The sequence below is a fragment of the Nerophis ophidion genome, linkage group LG06 (assembly GCF_033978795.1).
Source record: "Nerophis ophidion isolate RoL-2023_Sa linkage group LG06, RoL_Noph_v1.0, whole genome shotgun sequence".
In the NCBI taxonomy this organism is placed as follows: Eukaryota; Metazoa; Chordata; class Actinopteri; order Syngnathiformes; family Syngnathidae; genus Nerophis; species Nerophis ophidion.
In genome coordinates, this window is record NC_084616.1 from 67014232 (window position 1) to 67033618 (window position 19387).

Consider the following 19387-nt stretch of genomic DNA (forward strand, 5'->3'; position numbering starts at 1 on the left):
GACATTCAGCCCGCTACTCGCTACTGATTTTTATCGATCTGTTAATGCACGCTTTGTTTGTTTTGGTTTGTCAGACAGACCTTCGAAGTAGGATCCATCACATGCCTGCGTTTCACCAATCACAAGCACTCACTGGTGACGTTTGACTCCATTTCACCAATCAAACAGAGCCAGGCAGTCACATGATTAACTGCAGTTTTTTTTTAATAAACCTTTATTTATAAATTTCAACATTTACAAAAATAGTTGAAATAATAATCAAAGTACAAAAACAGTTTAAAAACCGTACAAAACAGCGCCAGGGGGTTGTAAATTTTAGGTAACTAAAATAGAATGCAAAAAATAATACTAATAAAATAAACAAAGTGCAAAGCCATAGGCTCACTCAATCTCAGTAAATAACTTAAAAATGGAACACAGCATCATCGTTTTCACAGCTTTTTGGTTGTTAGAGGTAGAGTGTTTTAATGTAGTGTTCTAAATCTTTTTTAAAGGGGAACATTATCACCAGACCTATGTAAGCGTCAATATATACCTTGATGTTGCAGAAAAAAGACCATGTATTTTTTTAACCGATTTCCGAACTCTAAATGGGTGAATTTTGGCGAATTAAACGCCTTTCTGTTTATCGGTCTTGTAGCGTTGACGTCGGAACGTGACGTCACCGAGGTAATACACCCGCCATTTTATTTTTCAATACATTACAAACACCGGGTCTCAGCTCTGTTATTTTCTGTTTTTTCGACTATTTTTTGGAACCTTGGAGACATCATGCCACGTCGGTGTGTTGTCGGAGGGTGTAACAACACTAACAGGGAGGGATTCAAGTTGCACCACTGGCAAGAAATCTGCTGCCAGACCCCCATTGAATGTACCAGAGTGTCTTCACATTTTACTGGCGATGCTAAGACAGACATGGCACAGAGATGTATGGATAACCTGCAGATGCATTTGCAATGATTAAGTCAACAAAATCACAAAGGTGAGTTTTGTTGATGTTGTTGACTTATGTGCTAATCAGACATATTTGGTCGCAGCATGACTGCCAGCTAATCGATGATAACATGCTATGCTAATCGATGCTAACATGCTATTTACGCTAGCTGTATGTACATTTGAAACTAGATACCCACATTTTTTTGTGAAACAAACACTTACCAATCGACATATTTAAGTTGCTCCAGTGTCACAAGATGCGAAAGTCCTGATCGTTTGGTCTGCACATTTTACCGGCGTTGTTATTTTTTTGAAAATATTAGCTCATTTGGAATTTGATGTCAGCAACATGCTTTAAAAAAGATGGCACAAGTGACAAAAAAGCCTGAGAAAGCTGAGGAATACTCATCAAACGCTTATTTGGATAATCCCACAGGTGAACAGGCTAACCACTTAAAATGTACATCAAACCATAATGGGAAATAATTCCACCGGAAAAGCTTCAAAAATCGGTATCCTCAGTTCCCAAACGTTTACTGAGTGTTGTTCAAAGGAAAGGCCATGTAACACAGTGGTAAAAATACCCTTGTGCCATCCCTTTTGCAATGTGTTGCTGCCATTAAATTCTAAGTTAATGGTTATTTGCAAAAAAGAAAAAAGTTTCTCAGTTCGAACATCGAGCATCTTGTCTTTGCAGTCCATTCAATTGAATATAAGTTGAAAAGGATTGTCAAATCATTGTATTTTTATAGCCAGAACAAATAGGCCCAGAGACAGCTTCTTTCCCAGAGCTGTCACCAACTTGAACTCTAACTTATAATAAATAATTCACCCCAATACAATATCCTACCCTAATACCCTACTCTGCAATACTACCTTTGAGTGCAATACATCCGACACCGATTATTATTTATTATTCCGGTACTCTTGTCTTGTTCTGTATATTGTACAGTATTTTGTATCTGTATACTGTTTTGTTAATTGTACAGGATTGCTTATTATTTTTATTGGCTAGTAGTCTGTTTATTTAAATTCTTAGTTTTATTTTTGTTATCTCTTGTGTAATTTTCCCATATTTGTTCCCACTACCGCGCCTCAGGTTGGAGTCCTTAATCTTGTTATATGCAATTATAATGACAATAATGTCCATTCTAATATATTTCTTCTATTCTATTCTGTTTTTATTTACAAATTACAAAAATTCCCTGGTTTTGGGTTTTGTGTTAGTCTCCAAGAATGCTCAACAAAGGCAACACGTCTATTTGGGGCAATGATAATTTCACAATAAAGATAAGAAGGCAGTAAAGATGGAAGATTTAGATTATGCAATAATGTATGTGTACAAAGGATAGGGGATCTCTACCAATATATTTTGACTAATTTTGTAAGCAATATCAAATTCCATCCATCCATTTTCTATCGCTTGTCACTTTTTGGGCTTGCGGGGGTGCCTCCGAAAAAAAATAATTAAAATATTTATAATTGAAAAGCGACATGTCATCAACACCACCCTTAACAAACTTAGAAGAAATCACAATTGCTGACATTGAGAGAAAGGGTTGTGTTTCAAAATACTGTCATATATTAGTACAGTGGTTCTCAACCTTTTTTTCAGTGATGTACCCCTTGTGAAAAAAATTTTAATTCAAGTACCCCCTAATCAGAGCAAAGCATTTTTGGTTGGAAACAAGAGATAAAGAAGTAAAATACAGCACTATGTCATCAGTTTCTGATTTATTAAATTGTATAACAGTGCAAAATATTGCTCATTTGTAGTGGTCTTTCTTGAACTATTTGGAAAAAAGATATACAAATAACTAAAAACTTTTTGAAAAGTAAACAAGTGATTCAATTATAAATAAAGATTTCTACACATAGAAGTAGTGAAGTGAATTATATTTATATAGCGCTTTCTCTAGTGACTCAAAGCACTTTACATTGTGAAACCCATGATCTAAGTTACATTTAAACCAGTCTGAGTGGGTACTGGGAGCAGGTGGGTAAAGTGTCTTGCCCAAGGACACAACGGCAGTGAATAGGATGGCAGAAGCATGGATCGAACCTGGAACCCTCAAGTTGCTGGCACGGCCACTCTATCTACCGAGCTATATCGTCCGGGTACTTAAAATGCCCTCTTTGGGGATTGTAATAGGTATCCATCTGGATTCATGATCTTAATTCTAAACATTTCTTCACAAAATAATTTATCTTTAACATCAATATTTATGGAACATGTCCACGAAAAAAAATCTAGCTGTCCACACTGAATATTGTATTGTTGCATTTATTTTCATAGTTTATGATCTTACATTCATATTTTGTTGACGTATTATTCAATAAATATATCAATAAAGGGTTTTTGAATTTTTGCTATTTTTAGAATATTTTGGAAAAATCTCATGTACCCCTTGGCATACCTTCAACTCTTACAGTATTAATGATGAGATTGTACATAACTCTTAATCATGCATCAGAATATGTCATTCGATATTCCAGATACCTGTTTCGAATGTTTGAGTGAGAAAGGCATTGTATGTGAGAATGTAAACATTTTCAAATATTCTGGAAATACATTTGGAATTCTCTAATAATGAATGTATTCCTCAGTGCTAAACTCTGCATACTTGAAATATATACTGTGGACGACTTTCCCTGTCGCAGCTCGGGTTCCACTGACCACCCAGGAAGGACATTGCTTTTGCACAAGGTTTGACTCATTATTTTTTAATAAAGCTTTTCTGCAGCTTGGATCGCTCTTTCAGCTCCTCTCTGCTGCTCGCTCCACGGTCGCTCTTTCAGTCGGCCCCGCCGTCGCCTATCGTGCGCTGTTCTCTCTCTCTTTCGCTGATGCCGCTCTTCATCCGTTCTTGCTGGCTCTGCAACTCCTTCCGCCCCGATCTCTCCCCCTTCTCCCCTTTTATGCAGCATCAGGAGAAATGTCAATAGTTTAACGGTGAGTGAGCCACGCACCTGAATTAGATTGCGGCGGCGTCGCTCCTGGCCGCCGCATTCACCGCCTCCTTGCCGCCATCTTGGGCAGGGCTGCAGCATGCCCTGCCCCGCCGTCGACCCTTTGGCTGCGCCTCCCCACATATACCCAATAATTTTATTTAAACCAAAAATTATACCCATTCTGGACTTTGGACTTCTACAGGCTCCTACTCTGAAAATGTAAAAGGAAGAACTGCCTGTAATTGTATCGGATTACAATGGCTAACATATTTCATCAAGGGTAAAGAAAATGACTTCAATAAACTTTGGTACCCACACATGATCTTGTTGGCGGATGCAAACAAAGGACCAAGTCACAATGCATCCGAAAATTATTTTATCATGCTGCAGCCGTATTTCAAAATGGTATAAATTAATTTTGGCCTCAAAATTCTGCACACAATACCCCATAACAAAAAGTTATTTTTAGAGTTTTTTTGCAAATATATAGAAAAATAAGAAATGACATGTATGTATACAAGTATTCACAGCCTTTGCTCAATACTTTATTGATGCACCTTTAGCAGCAATTACAGCTTCAAGTCTTTTTGAATACCATGCCATAATCAAGCCTATCTTTAAGCAGTTTTGCCCATTCTTCTTTGCAGCACCTCTTTAAGCTCCATTAGTGTTTCTGCACAACCATTTTCAGATCATTTACAGCAGGGGTGTCAAACTCAAATACAGAGTGGGCCAAAATTTTTTAACTGAACAAAGCCGTGAGCCAAGGTTGAACAAATTAACCTTTTAATATGGACCCAAACAAGTTTTGCATTGAATATTGAACAAGGGAGACTTATATAACTTTATAGTGACATGCAAAATCGAGTTTCAAATAATACTAATAATCTAAAAATAGCAACGGCGTATCAAATCAAATTTAAATAGAAATTGAATGCCTCTTTTCTATTTTACAGTAAATTTCAAAATAAACTTTTCCCACAGGCTAATAATCCATTTTTATATTGTAGCGTCCAGGAAGAGGCAGTACTGGAAGGGGTTCTGTGTATTTGTTCTGTTGTGTTTATGTTGTGTTACAGTGCGGATGTTCTCCCAAAATTTGCTCGTCATTCTCGTTTAGTGTTGGTTCACAGTGTGGCGCATATTTGTAACAGTCTTAAAGTTGTTTATGCGGCCACCCTCAGTGTGACCTGTATGGCTGTTGACCAAGTATGGCTTGCATTAGCGTGTGTGTGTGTGTAGGAGCCACATATATCATGTGACTAGGCCGGCATGCTGTTTCTACGTAAGACAAGCGGACGTGACGAAAGGTTTTAGAGGACGCTTGAGGCAGTGCCTTTAAGGCACGCCCCCAATATTGTTGTCCAGGTGGGAATCGGGAGAAATTTGGGAGAATGGTTGCCCCCTGTGATTTTTGTGAGGGGCACTGAAATTTGGGAGTCTCCATGGAAAATCAGGGGGGTTTAGCAAGTATGAGTATTAGCGGTGAATGCGGTGTTACAGCGACACCGCCGCTGTATAATACCGGCGGGCCAGCTCTAATTTGGCCCGCGGGCCAGAGTTTGACACCCATGATTTACAGAGTTGTCCTGAAGCCATTCCTTTGATATCTTGGCTGTGTGCTTAGGCCCGTTGTTTTGCTTAAAAATGAACCGAAGCCTGGGTTCAAGAGTGCTCTGGAGCAGGTTTTCATCCAGGATGCCTCTGTACATTTCTGCATTCATCTTTCACTCCTTCCTGAGTAGTCTCCCAGTTCCTGCCGCTGAAAACCATCCCCACAGCATGATGCTGCCACCACCATGCTTCACTGTAGGGGTGGTATTGACCCGGTGATGAACGACGACTGGTTTCCTGCAGCATCCCATCCATACATTTTTACCGCTTGTCCCTTTTGGGGTTTGCTGGAGCTTATCTCAGCTACAATCGGGCGGAAGGAGGGGTACACCCTGGACAAGTCGCCACCTCATCACAGGGCCAACACAGATAGACAGACAACATTCACACTCACATTCACACACTAGGGACCATTTAGTGTTGCCAATCAAACTATCCCCAGGTGCATGTCTTTATTTTTTTAAAAGCAAATGGGACCAAATGTTGTGATCCGGTTCCGGATCACATCTTGTGTCCATGTTTGAATCCCTTTTTGTGTTTTGTTTATTTTTTTGACTCTGCCGATCCCTGTGTTTGAACACTTCCTCGTTTGTATTGGTCACCATGGTAACTTAATTTGCTCCTCCTGCACGGGCTCCTGTCACACACCTGTCTGTGATTATGTTTTTTGTATTTCAGCCCACCTGCTACCTTAGTTCAGTCTGGACGTTTTGTTTGCACCTCCCAACAGTTACGTGAGTTTTGTCTGTTTGTATTTCAGCCTGCTAAGTTTTAGCTTAGCTTTCGCCCGCCCGGCTCGCGCTTATACGGACTTGTGAACTCAACCCCTGCTAACTTTAGCATTTAGCTTCCATGCGACGGCCTAGTGCAGGGGTAGGGAACCTACGGCTCTAGAGCCAGATGTGGCTCTTTTGATGACTGCATCCGGCTCTCGGATAAATCTGAGCTGACACTGCTTAACATGATAAGTAATGACTAATTCCACTTGTAATCAAAATGTTAAAAATAACGTTTAAAATATTAAACATGCTCATGCATTTGAATCCATCCATCCTTTTTTCTACCGCACTTGTTCAAGAAATTGCATGACTTATTTATTATTGTTTTTTTTAGGGCTTGCCCTCCTGGGGGTTCTTCAGACCACCAAGCACCGACATGAAAGCCTGTTTCAGGGTTACGATATCTTTTTATTTTTTAATAGGGCTCTCAGTTGTTTTCCAGCAATTGTATTTTTCTCTTTCGTTCTCGCTCGCGCTCTGACTCCAGCTCCAACGCTGTCTCCCCTCCCGGCTGCTGCTTATAACAGAGCGGCAGGTGATTAGATAACAAGGCCCAGGTGGGCCATCTACGCACCTGTCGCTGATTTCGAGGCCGGTCCTGGCACACCCTGCATCGCTGCAGGCCCGCAGGCCACGCCCCTCCACAGTTAGCTTCAGAATATCAACGTTATTACAAAGAATACGAGACCTATTATACTCTAGCAATGTTGGTCTTACTTAAAAATGCACACGATTAGCTGTGTTCAGTGTTGAAAAAAAAAAAGATCTGGCTCTTACGGAAATACATTTTAAAATATTTGGATTCTTGGCTCTCTCGGCCAAAAAGGTTCCCGACCCCTGGCCTAGTGGTTAGAGTGTCCACCCTGAGATCGGTAGGTCATGAGTTCAAGCCCCGGCCAAGTCATACCAAAGACTATAAAAAAATGGGACCCATTGCCTCCCACTCAGCATCAAGGGTTGGAATTGGGGGTTAAATCACCATGAATGATTCCTGGGCGTGGCACCGCTGCTGCCCACTGCTCCCCTCACTTCTCAGGGGGGTGATCAAGGGGATGGGTCAAATGCAGAGGACAAATTTCACCACACCTAGTGTGTGTGTGACAATCATTGGTACTTTAACTTTTTAAAATGTTGTCACATAAGGAATATATATAGCATGAAACATTTAACATATATGCTTGATTATAAAGTTGGCAGTGTGGTGCAAAAATGTAAAAACAATGAAAAGTGTTGTGGAACAAATAAAAGTTGGATGATATTGTGTATTTATTTAGTCCTAAGTGGAGCCAGATGTTGAAGATGTCGCCACCCACCGCTGTCCTCCATCCCCCGCCTTAACTCCGCCTCTCCCTCCCAGGGTATTAGCGCCTCCGTTGCTTGGAGTTGGAGGATTTCTTCCCCTTTTTAGTCCTCCTGTGAGTCCAGCTGGAGTTCTGTCCTCTTCTTCTGCCATGGAGCGAGGACCGGTGTTATACCTTTTGACCTTCTACTGCAGCATAGTTGCAGCCTTGGAGAAGGCCCAGATGTTCCCCTATGGCTCCTTAAGTGGAGATTCCCTTTTGGAGGAAGGGGACGATGAAACCTCCAAAGTCTTATCTTTGCCTAAACCCTTCTACTTCTACGATACCCCCTTCTCTCAGCTTTATGTAAGTATGTTTTTTTTTTTTTTTTTAACTTTTCACACTGATGATTCATTCAAGCGCGCTCCAGTGAGAAAGTGAACATCCCTCAGTATTCTCAAATAACAGGTTATTATTTTCTGGATTTCACATGTCACATGCAGCTGGTGAACAAGCTCCATGTTGCACCAGTTGGTCACAAACTCAGAACAAATCAAAAATGTTGTCTAGTATATATGTCAAATATTCAACTATTTAAAAAAAAATGCTCATATATTGTATATGCAAAAAAAAAAACTTCCCCTGAAGCCAGTCACTCTACAGCAGGGCTCACCAACGCGGACCCGTAAGGACCAGATGAGTCGCCCGCTGGCCTGTTCTAAAAATAGCTCAAATAGCAGCACTTACCAGTGAGCTGCCTCTATTTTTTAAATTGTATTTATTTACTAGCAAGCTGGTCTCGCTTTCCTCGACATTTTCAATTTTAGGAGACAAAACTCAAATAGAATTTGAAAATCCAAGAAAATATTTTAAAGACTTGATCGTCACTTGTTTAAATAAATTCATAAATTTTTTTTACTTTGCTTCTTATAACTTTCAAAAAGACAATTTAAGAGAAAAAATACAACCGTAAAAATGTTTGGAGGATTTTTAAATACATATAAATTTTTACCTTTCAAATTCCCTCCTCTTCTTTCCTGACGATTTAAATCTATGTTCAAGTAAATGTATTTTTTTTATTGTAAAGAATAATAAATACATTTTAATTTAATTCTTCATTTTAGCTTCTGTTTTTTCGACGAAGAATATTTGTGAAATATTTCTTCAAACTTATTATGATTAAAATAAAATAAAAATATTATGGCAAATCTAGAAAATCTGTATACTCAAAAATAAATCTTATTTCAAAGTCTTTTGAATTTCTTTTAAAATTTTTGTTCAGGAAAATCTAGAAGAAATAATGATTTGTCTTTGTTAGAAATATAGCTTGGTCCAATTTGTTATATATTCTAACAAAGTGCAGATTGGATTTTAACCTATTTAAAACATGTCATCAAAATTCTAAAATTATTCTTAATCAGAAAAAATTACTAAAGATATTTCATAAATTATTAAAAAAAAAAATTCAAAAAGATTCGAATTAGCTAGTTTTTCTCTTCATATTTTTCGGTTGAATTTTGAATTTTAAAGAGTCGAAATTGAAGATAAACTATGTTTCAAAATTTAATTTTCATTTTTTTGGTGTTTTCTCCTCGTTTAAACCGTTCAATTAAGGGTTTTTCTCATCATTTATTCTCTACAAAAAAACTCCCGTAAAAGGAAAAAAAATGTACGACGGAATGACAGAAATAAATACCCATTTTTTTCCATATATATAGATTTATTTATTAAAGGTAAATTAAAAAAAAAAAAAAAAGGTAAATTGGGCAAATTGGCTATTTCTGGCAATTTATTTAAGTGTGTATCAAACTGGTAGCCCTTCGCATTAATCAGTACCCAAGAAGTAGTTCTTGGTTTCAAAAAGGTTGGTGACCCCTGCTCTTCAGGGTGTCCCTAAACTCTGCATTTATAACATCCATACATTACACAAAAAAACTTTAAGTCAATTCAAAATTAATGAGTAAATAAACATAATTGTCTATTTAAAATACTGGTAATCAAAATTAAATAAATAAAACAATCAACAAATAGAAAATACATTAATATTCATCAAATATACCAATATTAATCAACTCATTATAAAAAAGAAAATACGTATTTATGTTACAAACCCAAAACCGGTGAAATTGGCAAGTTGCGTTATTTCGTAAATAAAAACAGAATTCAATAATTTGCAAATCCTTTTCAATTTATATTAAATTTCATAGACTGCAAAGACAAGATATTTAATGTTGGAACTGAGAAACGTAATTACATTAACGTAGAAATTAATGGCAGCAACACATTGCAAAAAAGTTGGCACAGGGGTATTTTTTACCACTGTGCTACATGGCCTTTCCTTTTAACAACACTCAGTAAGCGTTTGGGAATTGAGGAGACCAAATTTTGAAGCTTTTCAGGTGTAATTTTTTCCCATTCTTGCTTGATGTACAGCTTAAGTTGCTCATCAGTCCGGGGTCTCCGTTATTGTATTTTACGCCACACATTTTCAATGGGAGACAGGACTGGACTACAGGCAGGCCAGTCAAGTACCCGCACTCTTTTACTATGAAGCCACGCTGTTGTAACACATAGCTTGGCATTGTCTTGCTGAAATAAGCAGGGGCGTCCATGATAACGTTGCTTTTACGGCAACATATGTTGCTCCAAAACTTGTATGTACCTTTCAGCATTAATGTTGCCTTCACAGATGTTTAAGTCGCCCATGCCTTAGGCACTAATACACCCCCATACCATCACAGATGCTGGCTTTTGAACTATGTGCCGAGAACAGCCCGGAGGTTTTTTTTTTCTTCACAACAGGAAACGACATCCACAGTTTCCAAAAACAATTTGAAATGTGGACTCGTCAGACCACAGAACACTTTTCCACTTTCCATCAGTCCATCGTAGATAAGCTCCTGCCCAGCTCCTGGGTGTTGTTGATAAATGGCTTTCGCTTTGCATTGTGGAGTTTTAACTTACGGTGTAACGACAAATTGTAGTTACTGAAAATGGTTTCCTGAAGTATTCCTGAGCCCATGTGGTGATATCCTTTACACATTGACGTCACTTTTTGATGCAGTACTACCTGAGGGATGAAAGGTCACAGGCTTAGCTGCTTACGTGCAGTGATTTCTCCAGATTCTCTGAACCTTTTGATGATATTATGGACAGTAGATAGTGAAATCCCTAAATTCCTTGCAATAGCTTGTTGAGAAATGTTGTTCTTGAACTGTTCGGCAATTTGTTCACGAATTTGTTCACAAAGAGGTGACCCTCGCCCCATCCTTGTTTGTGAATGTCTGAGCATTTCATAGAAGCTGCTTTTATACCAAATCATGGCACCCATCTGTTCCCAATTAGCCTGTTCACCTGTGGGATGTTCCAAAGAAGTGTTTGATGAGCTTTCTCTTTTTGCCAATTGTGCCAGCTTTTATGAAACATGTTTCAGGAATCAAAAGTTAAAGTTAAAGTAGCAATGATTGTCACACACATACTAGGTGTGGTGAAATTTGTCCTCTGCATTTGACCCATCCCCTTGATCACTCCCTGGGAAGTGAGGGGAGCAGTGGGCAGCAGCGGTGCCGCGCTCGGGAATCATTTATGGTGATTTAACCTCCAATTCCAACCCTTGATGCTGAGTGCCAAGCAGGGAGGGAATGGGTCCCATTTTTATAGTCTTTGGTTTGACTCAGCCGGGGTTTGAACTTAAAAAAAGGCAATATCGCCCAGACCTAACATGAACCCAACAAAACAAATACCCGGAACCCCTTGCATTACTAACTCTTCCGGGACGCTACAATACACACCTCGTTACCACCAAACCGTGCACCCCCCCACCCCAATTCGAAAGTCTCAAGGTTGGCAAGTATGAGGATCATGTGTGGAAACCCAGAGACACAATGTCCATTACAGCAGTGGTTCTCAACCTTTTTTCAGTGATGTACCCCCTGTGAACATTTTTTTAATTCAAGTACCCCCTAATCAGAGCAAAGCATTTTTGGTTGAAAAAAGTAGATAAAGAAGTAAAATACAGCACTATGTCATCAGTTTCTGATTTATTAAATTGTACAACAGTGCAAAATATTGCTCATTTCTAGTGGTCTTTCTTGAACTATTTGGAAAAAAATATGTAAAAATAACTAAAAACAGGTGATTCAGTTATAAATAACGATTTCTACACATAGAAGTAATCATCAACTTAAAGTGCCCTCTTTGGGGATTGTAATAGAGATCCATCTGGATTCATGAACTTAATTCTAAACATTTCTTCACAAAAAAATACATTTTTAACATCAATATTTATGGAACATGTCCACAAAAAAATCTAGCTGTCAACCCTAAATATTGCATTGTTGCATTTCTTTTCACAGTTTATGAACTTACATTCATATTTTGTTGAAGTATTATTCAATAAATATATTTATAAAGGATTTTTGAATTGTTGCTATTTTTAGAATATTTAAAAAAAAATCTCACGTAACCCTTGGCATACCTTCAAGTACCTCCAGGGGTACGCATACCCCCATTTGAGAACCACTGCATTAGAGTAAAGTGTCAATTATAAGTTGTTGTTTTTTTTGTTGTTGTTTTGTTTTTTACAAATTAAACTTATCATATAGTTAAGAGAAGTAATGGAACAAATATGTGAAAAATGATAACACCTATGAAGAATTCAAATGATTATATTCAATGGAAAACTAATTTCTTCTAATTTTAGAACGCATGAACAAATGCTATTTTCAAGTGTTTAGTGTAGAGTAAATCAACTTTATTGAAGACATGAAGATGCTTTGCTTCACATAAAATCTATTCACCAGTTAGTTTTTTCATACATTTATGCATTTTATTTCCTGGTGATGCCAAAGGCTCTGTTTGATTGGAATGGCTGTTATCTTCTCTCATTATTTTCCCTACGTCAGAATTGCACATAATCAAGTTGATGTTTGTGGTGAAAGTTTGGCTTTTTGTGTGTTGTTCAAGCTGATCATGTGATCATCAACATCTGGGTGATTTTTTTGGTGCTTTTGTCCAGGTGGCCACCAACGGAATCATCTCAGCTCAGGACCTGCCGATGGAGAAGCAGTACGTGGATGACTCCTTCCCCACAGACTTCCCAGTGGTGGCGCCGTTTCTGGCCGACATGGACACCAGCGGAGGACGAGGACAGATTTACTATCGGGTGACTGAAACCCCGAGCATCCTCAACAGAGTTGCCCAGGTGTGTTTAATTTTATCACACGACTTGTGTCAATGAGAATGAGTAAATTCAAAGTTGATCCCAAACAAAGCTCCTATGGGCAGCTCAGTCGGGAAAAAAAACTAACTTCATAGCCAGGATAAGCAAAGATACACATTTTACGACAATGAAACATGCTGCTTGATGGGTAGAAAGTGTGGCCTTAGCATCAAAGTCGCATCTTTCGATCTGTATTTCACAAACAATGACAATAATGTGTAGAAAAACAAGTTACAGTGTCAGGAAGCTAAGCAACTTCGACCAAGTGTGACAATAAATCTATCAATTAAAGTTTATTTATGTAGCCCTTAATCACAAATGTCTCAAAAGGCTGCACAAGCCAAAACGACACAGATCCCACATCAGGGCAAGAAGAAACTCAACCCAATGGGATACAATGAGACACCTTGGAGGGGACCTGCAGATGTGGAGACTCACCCTGGGTGACCGGTGCAATGGATGTTGGGTGGATGTAGTTAATAGTGTGAGAGTCTCAGCGCGGGGGATAAACTGTAACCCCGAAGCAGATAGCATTCAATAAAAATATAAGCAACAACTGGAATTATGTGTGGAGTTTGCATGTTCTCCCCGTGAATGCGTGGGTTCCCTCCGGGTACTCCGGCTTCCTCCCACTTCCAAAGACATGCACCTGGGGATAGGTTGATTGGCAACACTAAATTGGCCCTAGTGTGTGAATGTGAGTGTGAATGTTGTCTGTCTATCTGTGTTGGCCCTGCAATGAGGTGGCGACTTGTCCAGGGTGTACCCTGCCTTCCGCCCGATTGTAGCTGAGATAGGCGCCAGCGCCCCCCGCGACCCCGAAAGGGAATAAGTGGTAGAAAATGGATGGATGGATGGAATATAAGGGACACTATTTATTTGCCTCACAAATTTAAAGAATGAACCATTTTGAAGTGCATCGATGGGAGAGAAAAAATAGGCGGGTATTTATTTAAGAAGATAGCCTCTGGAACTGCAGAATGATGGCTAAATTTGGACTCCCGAACAAAAAACTAATTAGATTAAAGGCCTACTGAAATGAGATTTTGTTATTTAAACGGGAATAGCAGGTCCATTCTATGTGTCATACTTGATCATTTCGCGATAGTGCCATATTTTTGCCGAAAGGATTTAGTAGAGAACATCCACGATAAAGTTCGCAACTTTTGGTCGCTAATAGAAAAGCCCTGCCTTTACCGGAAGTATGTGCGCGTGACGTCACGAGTTGCAGGGCTCCACACATATTCACATTGTTTTTAATGGGAGCCACCAACAGTAAGAGCAATTCGAACCGAAAAAGCGACAATTCCCCCATTAATTTGAGCGAGGATGAAAGATTCGTGAATTAGGATATTGATAGTGAAGGACTAGGAAAAAAAAAAAAAAAAAAAAAAAAGCGACGGCTCCGGGCCGCGACAGTGTGAGCGTTTCGGATGTGATTAGACACATTTACTAGGATAATTATGGAAGATCCCTTATCTACTTATTGTTTTAATAGTGTTTTAGTGAGATTTTAAAGATTGTAAAGACGTACTAGTGAGATTTTAAAGATTGTGAAGACATACCTCGAGGTCGGATGGCTGCGGTGAACACGAAGTGTCTCAGAGAGAAGCCGAGGAGCCAAGCTCACAGCTGCCTTTTAAACAGCTGCTGCAGGACGACGAATAATCCAATGATTTCTCCGGTAAGATATACTGTATATCACAATTTCCCCATCCAAAAACATGCTGGTTGACGTAGAGAAAACATGTTCGCTTGACTGCTCCGTGTTTAAGCTTCACAACAAACAAAGAAACACCGGCTGTGTCTCGGTGTTAAAGACAGCTGCAATCCGCCGCTTTCCACCAACAGCATTGTTCCTTATAGTCTCCATTATTAAATGAACAAATTGCGAAAGATTCAGCAACACAGATGTCCAAAATACTGTGTAATTACGCCATGAACAGAGACGACTTTTAGCCTTGTTTGGTGCAGCGTTAATATTTCCTTACAGTCCGTGAAGTCACGCGTACGCATCAACATTCCGCGACGTTTTCAACAAGAAACTCGCGGGAAATTTAAAATTGCAATTTAGTAAACTAAAAAGGCCGTATTGGCATGTGTTGCAATGTTAATATTTCATCATTGATATATAAACTATTAGACAGCGTGGTCGGTAGTAGTGGGTTTCAGTAGGCCTTTAAATAGAAAAAAAGCAGGTATACATAGTATAGTACGTATTATTATTATATACATCGTACATATTAAACTTACATACATACATTGTACATATTACACAGAATAGGTGGCTGACAAATTTGGATGATTGACAATTATTAATGGACCTTTTTTAAGACGTACTGTAAGACTATTATGTGTAGGTCTTTACTTTGTCTGACACACACATTTGTGTATCAGACAAGTGTAACCTTTCAATATGAACTAGTACAAGTATACATATGTGACATCAAGTTTCAAATAGGTTGATTGGCAACACTAAATGGTCCCTAGTGTGTGAATGTGAGTGTGAATGTTGTCTGTCCATCTGTGTTGGCCCTGTGATGAGGTGGCGACTTGTCCAGGGTGTACGCCGCCTTCCGCCCGATTGTAGCTGAGATAGGCGCCAGCGCCCCCCGCGAACCCAAAAGGGAATAAGCGGTAGAAAATGGATGGATGGATGGAAGTTTCAAATATGAAATGGGATAAGCACTCAACCTATGACCACTTTTATTCCGAACTTGCAAACTAGTTATTTTGAAGACACAACATCAAAGCCAAGTTAATGATAAAAATATGCAACTCAAAATACACTTTTTGCAAAGACATTCAAGCAACAACAAAACTGCTGGGAAAGATTAGCTCTACGGGTTTTTTAGTTATGCATTTATCCAGTAACTCTTTAAAACAGAGCCATCATATCCTTATTTTCTTTTCTTACTTGTTTTTTTTTTTTTTTTTTAATTAAAGAACAGACATTATTTCCCAAATTTTATCCAGGAGATTTTTAAGTTGTTGTTTTTTTCATAATAAAATATGTCGAGTCACTCTGAGAAGCATTGTTCAGTAAACTTTAAAAATCATTTAAGTATCTCATTGCCAGGGGAGTGTACTGGTTTTTGAAAATTAAAAATACTGTATGTTCACCCTATGACAGGGGGATCCAATTTTTTTAAATTGAGGGCTGCACACTGAAAAATTAAAACATGCCAGGGCCAATTTGATATTTTTAATTTTCAACACAAATACCATATATAGATTTTTGTAACCTTTCGGGCACCCCTCAAGTTTTGTCCCTGGGACCCGGAAGGGTTTCAGTATTTTTTTATTTTTTTTAAACACGTCATATGTTATGTATGTTTTTTATTTAATGCTTAAATCTCTAGATCATCTTCAAATCTGTTGATATAAAGTTAAATTGTTATCCTTTTTTGTCAAAGCTGTGGGTTTTTTTTTTACGAAATGTGCAATATATTCTCTCCAAAACATTTCAAAGTGGTATATTTGATGTGAAGTAATTGCAGCCTTAAATAGGTCAATAATCCATAAAATCATTAATTATATCTCTTTTTTTTTTTTTAGCAATTAAAAAAAAAAAAATCCCACTAAAATTCTGGGAATCCAAAAAGGCCCCTACTCATAAAAGTGTTTAAATAAAGTCGTACATTTTATATTATTTCTTTTTAAAACGTTCAATGCTTAAGTCTTTATATCAACTCCAGATATATCCTTTAAACATACATTATATTTTTGTTTGTTTGTTTGAACCAAGCGGTAGAAAAATGGATGGATGGATTCATGCCCTTTTTGTCAAAGAAAACTTATTTTTTCGTATGGTGAACACATAAAATATGCAATATTTTTCCCCAAAATATTTCAAAGTGGAATATTTGATGTATTTTTGGAAAAACGACAGCTTTAAAGTACCAGTAGAATGGAAAAACAGGTTACCGCTATATTGAAACTGTTATCATATATATATATATATATATATATATATATATATATATATATATATATATACTGTATATGATTTATTGGGCAGCACGGTGGCACAGGGGTTAGAGCGTGTGCCTCACAATAAGAATATCCTGGGAGAAACAGTAGAAGATGGATGTATGGATGGGTTCAATCCCTGGGCTCTGGGTATTTCTGTATGCTGTTGTATGTTCTCCCGATGACTTTATGGGTTCCCTCCGGGTACTCCAGCTTCCTCCAATCTCCAAAGACATGCACCTGTGGATGGGATGATTGGCAACAATAAATTGTCCTTAGTGTGTGAATGTGAGTGTAAATGTTGTCTGTCTATCTGTGTTGGCCCTACGATGAGGTGGTGACTTGTCCGAGGTGTATCCTGAGTGGGCTAAACCGCGGAAAATATATATGATTTATGACAGCGAAAGTCTTACAAAGTTTGCAAATAAATTGACATGATCAAAATAATATCAATGCCACGGAGACTCCCGAGCAATTTTGAGCGATAATAAGCTCGCCAGTCACATGATTGTGTGATTAGGGTAAGAACCGCAGATCCCCTCCCCACCAACAACAGTGCAAATCATGCAGACTTTGTGAGAGTCACCAACGAATATCAATCAATCAATCAATCAATCAATGTTTATTTATATAGCCCTGAATCACAAGTGCCTCAAAGGGCTGCACAAACCACAACGACATCCTCGGTAGGGCCCACATAAGGGCAAGGAAAAACTCACGCAGTGGGACGTCCACAATAAAGACTATGAGAAACCTTGGAGAGGACCGCATATGTGGGCAACCCCCCCAGGGGACCAAAAGCAATGGATGTCGAGCGGATCTAACATGATATTGTGAAAGTCCAATCCATAGTGGATCTAACATAACCGTGAGAATCAAGTCCAAAGTGGATCCAATATAGTAGCAAGAATCCCATCCATAGTGGAGCCAGCAGGGAACCATCCTAAGCGGAGGCGGATCAGCACCGCAGAGATGTCCCCAACCGATACACAGGCGAGCGGTCCATCCTGTGTCCCGACTCTGGACAAGCGGTCCATCCTGGGGGACGTCCCGACTCTGGACAGCCGGTACTTCATCCATGGCCACCGGACCGGACCCCCTCCACAAGGGAGGGGGGGGGACATAGGAGAAAAAGAAAAGAAACGGCAGATCAACTTTGAATACTTTGGGGACAATTATTATCCAGAACAGTATATTGTTGAAACTCTGAAATAAAAGAGGTTCAACTGCAAGTTTAAAAAGCTCCGCTAAACTGATCCAACTTGACTGAAACACTAAGCGTCATGTAGCAGTATTGCTAAGTGCTTAGCAAGAAATACAAACTACGAACATAATAAAATGAATAATTACTGTACAATGTCTGCTCTTACTTCGATGACCACTGATAGGATATCTATACCTTTCCGTTTAGATAAAGAATCAATCATGATGTACACAAAGGTTTAACAAAGACAATTCTCCTTGCAGCCACTGTCTTTGGTTTTCACAGATGAACAACTTCAAGATTTATGGCAAAATCCTCCTGATATCCAGATGAGATGCATTATTTATAATACAATTTTGACGAGCCGTGGTAGGATGATGCGGGAGCAGCAGGCTACTGCTGCCGGCTCACAGTAAAGGCAGCAGAGGGCTACTGGGATGTGTTATACATCAATCTACTGCTAAAAAATAGTTTGTCTGCGTTAGAGCTTATAATAACAAAAATGCTAATATTTGGTTAATATTCAGGTTATAGCATGTAAGGAAGGGAGTCGGGAGAGGAGTTTCAAAAGAGGAAGCTCGCTGTTTTAATTCAGTACTCTAGATCCGTGCTTTTCTTTGGTCTGTGCACAGCAACAACAGAAATGTGTTCCCTTCAAACCCATCCAACCAGAACTCTCCAACCTCAACTCAAGATTTGTGGGTAAATTATGCAATGTAAGCCCCCCCAGAATTCACCCATAGTCAAAATTTTCGCGCCGGGGAGGGATGATGGCCCGACCACAGTGGGTAGAGACGACAGGGGCCGAGGGAGGGAGGGCTGTGGCGGGTGTAGCTGGACGACCCCCAGGGCAGGGGGGCAGTGGTGCTGACAGGGCAGAGGGCAACCTGATTGGATTAAGGAGTTAGGGCATGGGAGGGTGGCTGCAGTGTGGGGCCTCGGCCAATTCCAATGGCCTTGACACATCTACTTAGGCCGGCTTGATCTTATCGATGTAAACAACCTCAGGTCTGCCCCCAAAGTCCACGACCATGTTCTTATCACACCGTTATAGGACCTTAAATGGCCCGTCTTACGGGGGAGGCGCAAGGGGTCACGAGGGGGTACCCGAGAAGCGGGGGTAACATGTTGTGACGTAAGGACGAGTGCAAAGGTCATGGCGGCCTCCACCAGGCTGCAGACCAGGGTGAATTGGCAAACGGAAAAAAATCCCCCGGAACTCGCAGAACCTGGCCATAGACAAGCTCGGCAAAACAAGGGCTGCGGGTCTTCCTAAGGGGTGGTCCTGAGGTCTAGCATGACCTAGGGAAGTTTGTCCACCCTATTCCAGTCAGGTCAAGGCAGAACGTTGGGCATCTTGCGTGGAGCAGTGGCAGCGCTCTCACAAACTGTCAGCCTGGGAGTGGTAAGCGGTGATTTGGTGCAGCTT

General features: G+C 39.5%; 1 protein-coding gene across 4 annotated transcripts in view; it reads left to right on the plus strand.

Moving 5' to 3' along the window:
• Nucleotides 1–7665: 7665 nt before the first annotated feature.
• Nucleotides 7666–19387, plus strand: part of nid2a (nidogen 2a (osteonidogen)) — a 161392-nt gene continuing 149670 nt past the window's right edge. For all 4 annotated transcript variants that reach the window (XM_061904667.1, XM_061904670.1, XM_061904669.1 and 1 more), the window contains exons 1-2: nucleotides 7666–7927; nucleotides 12579–12764. In XM_061904667.1, the coding sequence (XP_061760651.1) occupies nucleotides 7733–7927; nucleotides 12579–12764 (381 nt within the window). In that variant the 5' untranslated portion in view covers nucleotides 7666–7732. The remainder of the gene's footprint in view (nucleotides 7928–12578; nucleotides 12765–19387) is intronic.